Here is an 11,770-nt window from a genome sequence, read left to right on the forward strand (position 1 = left end):
TGTGGCTGCTGGGATTCGAGCCCAGGTCTCCACGGCCACAACGTGGAATTCTCACCACTAAACTACAGCCACTTGATATTTATAAAGTTACATTGGATAACTATTACCAAAATTTTCTTTCTTATGTTTGAAAATTTCCTGAAATTTAATCTCTAAATATGGAATGCTTAGCAAAAAAAATTACCAAATATGGAATGATTTAGAGTTAGTGTTATAACTATTTGGGATAATAATTACCAAAGTTTCTTTCTTAAATTTGAAATTTTTATTTTCCTTTTTTTTAATTTCCCTGGCAACCAAATGGAACCTTGTTTTGATACTTATTAAAGTCTTCAAGACATCTTCTAAAACAAAAATCGATTTAGATTTGTACCAAATGTTGATTTGAGAATCAAACCCTATTTCAATGGGAGGTTTACAAATTTCTCTTACAATTTAAGAATCTCAGTCTGAAATTTTTTTTAATGAATGGTTTCATATAACATCTCATATTCATATTTTTCTTTATTTACATGCCACTCACTGGCTTCAAGTTTACGCCATTTAAACTATCAAATTGACCAACAAGTCAACACTATTTGTATTCTTTCTTCTAAACTTTTGAAAGAACCAATCCTGTCCCCACATCAATATTCGTCCTTCTTGGCGCTTCCAATAAATAAACCACTTGGTTCAAGAAATTCAGACACCCGTGAACGTGAAGCAAAAGAAACGCATCCATAAAAAAAGCCCTAAAGACAGGCCAAACATCTTGAAAATTACTTATTAGTCTAATTGGTTAAAGGAAAGCATTTGATTCACACCCGAAGTTGACAGTTGACAAGTAAATAATAAACAGAGAAGGAACGCTAACCGATGATGTGTGTGGACTTGTAATTGGACTCAAACACACCCTGACCCAAAAAGATCATCGCATCCCCCTGAAAAGATGAAAAAAATCCAGGGGTGCGATAGTGTTTTTGCTCCAAGCTGTGTCTGGGCACCGAAACACTCCCACACATAGCACCAGTTAGTGTTCCTTTTGTATTATTGTTTACTTTGAAGCTTCAAATAAAATAAAATGATTGGTTATGAGATACTTTTAATTGTCATATTAGATTCACAAATATATTATCCATGTCATTATATAGTTATGTATTAAATTTCACACCAATAGGACTTATCCATATGCCATTATAATTCCATAAAAATTATTTATAAAATAGGTTTGTTTGAATAACAAGGACCATTGCAAAAATCAGAGGGAAGAACTTCAAACATAGTGGGCCATAAGGAACCAAGTATAAAATAACAAGAGTCAGAGATGACTACTTAAACTTTAGGTCTCTTGGGGACTCACTCAACTAAGTGTGGGATTCACTCACTCCTATAGGACCTCAACTATTTATAATTTTGAAAGACTCAAAGATGCACACTGGGTGTTTGATAAAATAGTTGAATTCATAGTTGCAACTTGTATAGAAGATTTACTACTAGCAATCATATTGAAAAATTTTACATTGTAATTTTACTGCATAGGAAACAAACACTGGAAAATTTGTCAACACGTAAAATTTTATATGTACAATTATTACATGTAAAATTTTACACCGAAACAAACGGAGCCGGCGGTTCTTTTGTAACGACCTTTTCCATCTTATATATTTTCATTTTTGGATGGTAGAAAAGTAAGTGAATAAGTATTTTTGGTCTTTTGATGCACCATGTAACCCCTAATGTGAGTTGAGGTTTTTTATGGTGAGTGAGCCCTACACAAGGGTGAGTAAGTTCCCAGACCCAGAATCTAGTGGTCATCTCCGATCCTTGTGATCTTGTATTTTTTTTTCCAGTTTATTTTGAAACTTCCTTCTTCTTTTTTTTTTAAGTTGTATCAACTTGGTATTAGAGCAAATTATGATTCTTGTTGTGAGCAAGTTTCAAAATAAATCCAATTATCACAAAACTAACTCGACAATGGATGAGGTTGCCAATGATCATTTTGCCATTTTGGTAGATTGGAGTAAACCTCTAGTGTTTGTCAAAGCGCAATGGAAGCATTTTACTCATATCAATTCGATGATTGACAAAATGATAACCATTCCAAACTCGAGGATGAGTTCTTTCAAGCATGGTAAAATGATGGAGCCAACATGATGTCACGCGCATTTATTCAACTTCTCTATTTTTTTTTCAGTGACTTTATTCCAACAGATTCCAACTGCTCTTTTCCCCTCCTCTTATACATTTGTATTTTTTACATGTAGAAAAGTAAGTGGATGAGGATTTTTCTCTCTTTTGGGTGCACCACGTGAGCTCTAATGTGAGTTTGAGGTTTTCTTAGAGTGAGTGAATACTCCAATGTGGGTTTGTGGTTCTCTTAAAGTGAGTGAGTTTGTTGAGATCCAGAGTTAAGTGGTCCTCTACTCCTCCCTGACTTTAGATTTTTTACGATCATCCTCTTTGACTCTCGAGTAATGTGGTCCCCTCTAATCTTGTTATTTTGTACTTTTTAAAATTTCTAGTTTATAATGAATCCACTTTTTTTGAGTTGCATCACTTTATCACTTTTCATAGCCAAACTCAAAGGTTTACCCATCAATCACTCATGTAAAAGCCTTCACCCTTTATATATTGAGTTTTCCAAATATTTCTAAAAAACTTGGCCCGCAGAATACTTAAAGTTCTTTTTCTTTTTATGAACAAAAATATATTAAAAGAAAGAGTAGCTATACAAGGAAAGAAAAACCTAGCTCCGATACAACAAAGGAATAATACCAGAGAATCAAAAGGCCGAGAGCAAATGCACCAGGTGATAGAAAAATAAGATCCCATGGATAAAAAGGATCATAATACTAGTTTTAGAATTTATAAAAAAAAAAATTTTAATGGGATCTAATTATATCTAGATTTGGATATCTGAAATCTTGGATTCAAATTCAAACAATTAGATCGATCTCTTCCTTTGAACTATATATGGACTATTTTTTTTCCCACTTCACTTTGGTGCCAAATTTTTTACAATCTCATTTGTTTTTTTTTTTTTATAAAAAAAATGTTATATATATTGATTCCATAAATGGTCCTCAACCTTGGGAAATATAAATAAAAATAAAAAGCATCTAAAATAAAATCTAATCAGTTTCCACATTATAAAATAAAAATACACAAAAATATCAATACCATGGATCTTGTCTGTGAGCATCCCATACAACAAAATTTATTATTTCTAAGCCCAAGTCCAAACTCTACTTTGCAGCTTTAAATCCGAAAAATTAGATAAGAAAGTTGCAAAAAAGGATTGAAGAGAGAGGAGAGAGAGAGAGAGAGAGAGAGAGAGAGAGAGAGAGAGAATAGAATAAAGAGTAAATTAACTGATCAAAGCCTGAGAGAGAGGTCTAGCTGATTAAACTCCTCCTGATGCTGAACGTTCTTAGGCCTGTAACTCATCATCTCTCTTCCGAATCTTGCCACTTGCTGTTGATGTTCATAGCTGATTAATGGTGTTGGAACTCGACGGTGAGTGGAAGCGCCGCCGATATCAGGGCTTGGACGGTGGCTAAAACCTGCATGAGGTTGGAAAACAGCACTCATCTCTCGGCTTCTCTTGGCCAAACTTCGTTCAAGCTTGTGAGCGTTCTGATGTCCACCTAAAGCTTGGGAACTATAGAATTTCCTCTGGCAAAAGTTGCAGGAGAAGACACGTGGCTCTGTGGGACTTAGAGGTGATAAAGAAGATGATGATGATGAGTTCTCTAGGGCAAGGTCTAGGTTTAGGTTTCGTTTAGGTAGGTTGAGGTTAAGAGATGCGTTTGGCTCAAGCTCCATAGCTATGGAGAGAGAGAGAGAGAGAGAGAGAGAGACAGAAAGATGGTAGACACACGTAGACTGAAATTGGTAGCTAAATGGGTATACGAATCTAGCTAAACAAGCCAAGAGAGAAAGAGAGAGAGAGAATTAATGAGGGAAGAGAAAAAAGTGAGGAAAAGAAAGAAGAGATGATGGGTGATGGAAGGATGAGGGAGATGAGGATTAGTGTAGCATTATATGAGAAGCAACGGTCTACTGTTCCTGCAACCACAAAAGGAAAGAAGAGAGTGACAATGGGAAATGGTTTTTAGAGAGAGAGAGAGAGAGAGAGAGAGAGAGAGAGAGAGAGAGAGAAAGACAAAGACCTGCAAAAATCAGTGGGGAATCGAACTGTTGTCGCCAACTTTATGGCACCATTTGAGCCCATTGTCGGCCCATCCAAAAAATAAATATTTCCATGTTAATTAATTACCACTTCCTTAATTCATTTTACCACTCCAATTAAGTAATTAACCCCTCAAAGAAACATATTAATTTTTTGGGCAAGAGATCTCTACTTGGTCGCATAGCCAATGGATGAACACGTCTGAGTATCTACCTGGAGGCAGAGCTCAGAGAAAGACGATCAAACAATTCCCAATCATGGTCCTTGCGGATCGGATCATCCGTATAAGATACAAAAAGAAACACCAACAAGTAGAGATATTTTTTGCTAATTTTTTTTTATAAAAAAAAAAACTCTATTTATAATCTATTCAACCATCTTTTCTTGATTATTTATAATCTATTCAACCATCTTCCCTTGGAAGTGCACATCCGACGGCACAGCAGAGGTCAGGTGGCACACATGGCACACATGGCCTCTGCTGTACCATCGGATGTGCACTACCACCCCGCCGGTACTGCAGAAGATTTTAATAAGATTTCCCTTCCCCCACCCCCCACCCCCCACCCCCCACCCCTTGATGATTTCCTTATATGGGTATTGAAGGGGTGATCAAGATAAAGGCCTAAAGTGCAAATATGATCTCATATAATCTTGTTTGTCTGATAGGGTTTATTGGATTTGGATTGGATTAGATCCGACCCATTTGAGAGGGTAGCAGTCAGCAACTATACCTGGTGGATCTGTGCTCAGTTTTGGTTGGATAACCTAACCCAATCATGCAGTTTGAAATCTGGCCGGCCAACTGATCAGGGTTGGGTAAGGAACTGTTACTCTCATATCTCACTTGGATCTGAAGTTCTGAATCCAAACCCAATCTAGGCCAAATTGGTTGTTGTTGATAACAATTGTTACACACTGTGATGAATCAGTCTAGTCTTTTTCCAAACAACCCTCCTGACAATGAATTGATCAAATTTGTCAGATGGGCACCTACCTAGCTTGTGGTTCCATTCAATTTACATGCTTTAATTTTCTGTAGGTTTCACACGGCCAAATTAAATTTCCTAATTTGGGAGGGAGATGGTGAAACTATTTGGATCACACTAGTTTTTCTTCAGCCACGGTGAATAAGAATCCATATATTAGCCGCGAGGAATGTATTCTTTGAGCATTATACTAAAATCCTATTTGGGTTTGTGAACCCTAGAATTTAAAATGATTTTTTAGTACAATCATTTATAACCAATGACATCTTCTTCAATAATGGATCTTCATGGTTCCTGCAACTATTGTTCCAAACCAATTAAAAGATACATTAATACGGATACGTACTTACACACAATCAGGTTACACAAAAAGCAAAAAATGTTCTATGATTTGTCTCATGAAATAAAGAAAGTAATTGGTGCTCCCTCAGGAGCATTTAGGATGATACATACCCTACAACCCTTTCTCTAAATACCTGCAACAGAATCTACAATGAGGACCACCTGATCTTGTGGTCCATTTCTCTTGTTATACTAAACTGTAGAGATATCTAACAGTTGTGCTCATTTCCCTTTCAGAGCTATCAGGTATGAACAGATAAGATACCATGAGCTGTCCACTCATTGGACCGTCTATATCCAGAGGTCCATATGTTAGTAACCATGTGACCCAAAGTCAAGGAATCAAGAGAGAGAGAAGGTCTTCACCCAAAAAAAAAAAAAAAGAGAGAGAGAAGGTTCTATGGATCAGAAGGTTAAGTCTGGGAAGATTGCAGAAACAAGAAGAGGGGGAGATGCTTCACATTGTGACCACTAGAAGAATAAAAGAAAGAAAGAAAGAAAGAATAAGGAGAGAAGAGAGAAACAAAAATTTATATTAAATAATACTATAAGATTAATGTGAGATCTGAATCTTACAGGTCGGCTATTATTATGGTGAGGCCTGTCTTGGTCTTAAGTGACAACAAAGAAGAGGAAGCAACATTAATTCTTCTCTCAAGAACTTATTATAACCAAACAATCAAGGTAGTATATGTCTCTTCAACCCCACAAACAGTTAACCAACATGATTGGCTTTCTTTATTCAAAATTTTTTTTGTTTTGAAGAGTTTTCAGTTATTTTAACAAAGCCTGTTTCAAATCCCAATCATGAAAATAATATTAGGTCTTCTCAATAACCATACAAAAACCAAACACTGAAATGGGTTGTCTCTTCGTGTGGTTAGTTAGAGAGACCCACAAACACTAAACCAACAAGCTCTTGTCATGGGTGATTATTTCTACATTAAACTTTTAAAATTCAAGATATTCTCACAAACCCATTTTGAATTCAACCATGAAAATAGAAACCCACTTTTTAAATTTAAGTGATTACTATAGACTCATTAACATTTCAATATTTCAGCTATTCTTGCTTGACCCAGTTCAAATCCAATCATGGCTAAAAAAAAAAAAAAAAAACTATCTTTCAATTCAAATTTAAATTAAAATGAAGAAGAGGAAGAAAGAAAGAAAATTAGAGAGAAGAGAACTCACATGGAAAGTGCAGATTTAGGTGGAAGATGGTGTTGAGAGAACCTCTGGTTTTGCCATATCAGGGAAGGGATGATTAAGTGATCGGAGTTAAAAATTTTCCTGAAGAAAAAGAGATGGAAAATTGGAGATGGTGCAGTGGACATGTCTAGTGATTTGTCTGATTTTATAAACTGAGTGGAGTGGAGGAGGGATCATGGGGCCCGAGTGGGTTGAGTTCATAGAAGTGACTGAGTGGGGGTGGGGGGTTCTTCTTTTTCTTCTACACGTGGTGGAAAAAGTATTTTACTGTGCTATGGTCATCAAGGCAATATATGGCTTCAACCTTCTTGGTTTTATATATCAATTTAATTATAGTTTAAGGTCCATTTTAACTCTATTTATTAGTAAGGTTTGAAATGGATATAATTAAATCAATTTGGATCCTCTATATTGTCGAGCTGTTGGACAGGATCGTGCTGCTTAAACACGATGAGACGTGCAATGACCGTCTTAATTCTGCCCAGACATCTTGCCCGATTGAGGGTAAGGCGATCATTGCGCGCCTCACCATGTCTGAGCAATACGGCCCTGTCGGGTAGCTCGGCAGTAGCTGATCATGTCAGCTACTCTCCAGGTGGATGTAATGAAAATGAATCACTTCAACCTAAATATGATGTTGAAACTTAACGTGGTACCTTCTCCCTTCATTGATCTGTGTATATTTTTGTTTGGGTGGGTAGGGTCTCCTTAATAAGTGTCATGGGTGGGTAGGGTCTTAATAAGTGTTAAAGAGAGTTAGGGTCCCCTTGGCATGGGTTTGTAACCTTCTTGTTGTAGAAATTTTGATTACAGTAATCATGCATCCACTGGTTTAGTAAAAGTGAATTCAAGAATTTTGTGTTCAATTTCGAAGCTGGATTTAGGTAATCTTGTCGAAAAACGTAAATCCAATTGTTTGTTTGTGATTTTCATTCTATGTTCAATTCCATAGCAGAAGCAGGATGTAGGTAATCTTGTTGCAAAACATATATCCAATCAAGGTTCAAAATCTAGGTATCGGACTTGGTATCGGTCATTACCAAAATCTTTCTGGATCGGGTTCGAATCAGCACAAATCAGTCAGGATCGGTCAAAAAACCCCCAAAATCGTTTTTTAATGGATCAGGTCATGTATCGGCTAAAGTTGGTGGGTGTTTTGATCTCAGGATCGGATCGCCCGATATTATCCGGATCAAATCGATCAATATTGGTTGGTATCGGTCAATAACGATCAAGATAATATAAAAAATAAAAATAAACTTAAAAAAAAATCAAAATATATTCAGTTGAATCGACCTCAACCGATACTGATCCGAGATTCAGAACCATGTTTTTGCAATGTCGAGACTTTGATAAACTGAGAGAGCTTAGGAGAGCTCTAAGGCCTAAGCAGGCAGTTTGGAAAAAGCCTTTCATTCTTAATGAGGTATTAATTTTAGAATACCTTTGAACAGAGAGGGATTGCCAATACCAAAATTCGACGTTTTTCCGGTCTTCATCCTAAAATGAGGTATTTTAGAATACCTCTGAAAGAGATTTGTTGAGAGAATCACCATACCAACATTCGAACTTTGGTTGTTTAAAGTAGAACAATTGATTCTAACCGTTTACGCAACCAAAGGTATTGGTGTCACTATATATTTTTCATACATAACTACAGTTTTTCCGGATACTACAGTGCTTTCCCGTATTGGAAATCTTCATCATCATAATGTCTACAAAGAAAACAGGATTTCAATGGGAAAAAGATCTTGTGCAGCTGTGGCAGGAGCTGCACAGGTGCAGCACCGCTAAACGACAATAAAAACAGGGGTAATGTAGTCATTTCATAGGTGGTCCCATATGTGAAATGACTACCTCCCCCTATATTTGGGGTGGTTTTGGTGCTGCACAAGAGCCAAGTCCATCTTAGTGGTGATATTTACCGTTGCCAAAAAAAAATCCAAAAACCGCCTCTAATTCCTTGCATGGCGGCTTTTATTTTTTTTGGTAATTTTTTTTGTGGCTAATTAACTGAGGTAATTTTACTTTATTATAGAATCTTGACCATTGATTTTGGACATTAAAATTTTAGAATTTTTTAAATATAATTATTAAATAAATAATAATATTTGAAATTCATTTGTAAACTCTTTAAAAACTAACACCGAGCTCAGATTTCATTCAATTGCAATCGGATTAATCCTCTTAAGATATTCACTTTAGTCAAGAGTAGATTTTTTATCGAGCATCATTTCCATCAACAAATGAACACTGCAGTGCACTGATGTGTAACCAGTGTTGGCATCACCCTTTTAGTACATCATAACATACAATTCCCCGCTCTAACAGTAAGGGCCTCTCAAGTATGGGGACCAATACCTATCACGCTTGTAACTTAAAAACAATTGACAATAGTCCATGTAAGATTCTCATATGATCCAATTCAATACACAAACAATATGAACACTCACATTCATATCTTGAAATCATATTCTAAAAGAAATGTAACTTGATAACCATATGAATATAATACCCAATTTTGTCCCTAGTTACGAATACTTTAAGGGTTAACCTTGGCCTTATCAATCCCTTTTATATGTCCTTGAAGCAAAGGGTCATTGTGGTGGGCACAAGATGAAACAGAGACCATAAAGCTGAATGATTCATATTGAGTCATATTATGTGTTTCTACGACCCATGATTGGTTAGTTAAGGTAAGGCTTTGTTTAGTTAGAGTTAAGCTTTCACAAGATTCCAAATTAAAGTGTTTCTTCCGTAGTGTCATATATAAGTTCCATTCCTTGTCAATTGATAACTAACGAGGGAGACGGGTTTGAGGGGATGACTTAAGTAGATAGATTGAAAAGTCTAGTTGTGGTAAGGCTTATTTATCTTTTCAACAAATAAAAAAGAAAAAAAAGAAAAATTTTACGGACACTCCCTGTAAGTGAACCCCAAACAATATACGATTTTTTGGGGGTGTTCGTGATATACGATTCAATTTAAAGTGTTTCTTGGGTTCTTACATCATTTGTCAAAGAAGTTGTCAATTCAAAAACTTACATTATAAATTGATTCATCAGAAAATATAGCTGTCATTCATATGGAACGATTTAGAATGTGTTTGGTATGCGTTATCAAAATAGAATTTAGGCCTAAAACGCATTTTGGAACCCAATTCGTTTCTATTTTTTTGCTTTATGGTTTAGATCTAGAATCTCTTCTGAGAATACATATCGATTATCAAACATAGCCTTGATATTGACGAGAAATGGGCGCGCTAGCTTGTAAACACCATTTACATCTACAACAAGTATTGTCAGTGAATCATCAATATCAAACACAAAAAAATTTCATAACCTTTACACCATAACCACACAAATATTAATTGGGCTGTCACTAGATTCAATTAAGTTATTAATTAATTATCAAAATTAGGTGGTTGTTGAAAGAAGACTATGGCAAGAGAAAGAGTACAAAAGCTTAAAGCTTGTCAAGTCTATTCCAAACTGTCCATGACTAACTTTGTTACCTTGTAAGATGCAACATAATATGCCCTAGATTCTTAATGGTACTATGACTCTTAATTAAAACATCAATCTCTATTTTCAATGTGGTGGTCCCTAATAAAATTCCTTTTCAAACAAGTTGTAATACTAATTTATAGTTTCCTTGTAAGATGAAACATATTATGCCTTTGATTTTCAATGGCATTATAACTATCAACTAACATCTCTCTCCGGCCCATTTGTGTGGTGGAGCCCTTTCTTCCTGTTCAAATATGATGTACATTTGGAATCTTATAAAGAGAAATCAGTGTACTATATATGGGTTATAAATTTGGGAAATTTACACTATTTATTGTTTGTTTTTACCATAAAGAAAACTCCTTTTTTTTTTTCCTTTCTTTTTCTTTCTCTTCAATGAAACTAAGGGAGATGAGATTATAAGAGAAAAGAGATTGTGGGAGAACCTAATTGTGTGGCAAGGAAAGGGAAGGTGTTATGTGGCAGACAAGACAGTAACAAAAGTTGACCTAATTAAGAAGCTGACACGTTGGATGTTGGAAGCTGAGGTGTTACCACTCACTTTTGAGTTTTACTGTTTTTTTCTTGTTCCATCCTATCCATAATTAAACCATATCTTCTCCCTCATTATTTATCACAAGATCGATGTTTTAGAGTCCTTTTTTTTGGTGAAAATTGTTTTAGAGTCCACTCTTCGTACAAAAGTAGCATGTGAAACATACGATATGGAGACAACAATTTGGATCCTCTACTGTTGACTTGTTCAATAGGAACCTATTGTCATGACACAGTAAAACGATAAATGATCACCTTACCCCCATTCGGATAAGGCGCTCAGGTAGGAGTAAAGTCCGGTGAAACAAAAATTTCTAGCAATGCCAAGCGAAAAAAAAAATTTTTAAAGATTTTTTGTTGAAAATGGAATTGATGTAAAGTGTTATGAGAGTATGTAGGATTTACAATATAGATACGGATTGAGTTTTCCTTCAGCCATGATGAATAGGAATTCATTCAGAGTGTGGGCATGAGAGGGTATAAACAAGGGTATTTTTGGAATCTATACTAAAACCTTATAGGGATTTTGTGAACCCTAGGATGGGTTGGTGAACCTTCAGCATGTGGTAAGGGAAAACTCTCACCTATGGATAATATAACCAAATTTCTCTTCAGCACAGTGAAGAGAGAAGTTCTTAATCCACAGATTGTGGTGGTTGGATGGGAATAGGTAAAGGTATTTTGGACATTCAACAATAGAAGGAGAATGGTAATGATGAGATATATCACATTGTGGGGCACCATTTTAGGAGCTCATCAGAGTGTTAGAACCCATGTGTGAAGGAAAGCTTTCGCCTAATAAATAGATATTTTGTTGTATCTCATTGAAAATGAAGATTTATTTATTATATTTAGAATATTTTTGAGTTAGTTATACAATTATTCTTTGTGATAACCAAAAAAAATAAAAAATGAAAGACCGTTATCTAAGCAAGCGGCATAGAGGAGCATACCAATAAGATGCGACAAAACATTATCATACATTGGAGAAC

The 11,770-nt window shown here is 35.6% G+C and overlaps 1 protein-coding gene and 1 non-coding gene across 2 annotated transcripts; both read right to left on the reverse strand.

Moving 5' to 3' along the window:
* TRNAH-GUG lies at positions 1 to 72 on the reverse strand. Its single transcript has one exon. It is a non-coding gene; the product is annotated as a tRNA-His (tRNA).
* Positions 73 to 3,330: 3,258 nt separating this feature from the next.
* LOC122666594 (zinc finger protein 2-like) lies at positions 3,331 to 6,819 on the reverse strand. Its single transcript, XM_043862610.1, has 2 exons — positions 6,697 to 6,819; positions 3,331 to 4,047 (listed from the first exon to the last, which is right to left on the reverse strand). The coding sequence occupies exon 2, from the start codon at positions 3,802 to 3,804 to the stop codon at positions 3,355 to 3,357; it is 450 nt and encodes a 149-aa protein (XP_043718545.1). The 5' UTR covers positions 3,805 to 4,047; positions 6,697 to 6,819; the 3' UTR covers positions 3,331 to 3,354.
* Between the last annotated feature and the right edge of the window lie 4,951 nt (positions 6,820 to 11,770).

This window comes from Telopea speciosissima, chromosome 7 (assembly GCF_018873765.1).
Source record: "Telopea speciosissima isolate NSW1024214 ecotype Mountain lineage chromosome 7, Tspe_v1, whole genome shotgun sequence".
Classification (NCBI taxonomy): Eukaryota; Viridiplantae; Streptophyta; class Magnoliopsida; order Proteales; family Proteaceae; genus Telopea; species Telopea speciosissima.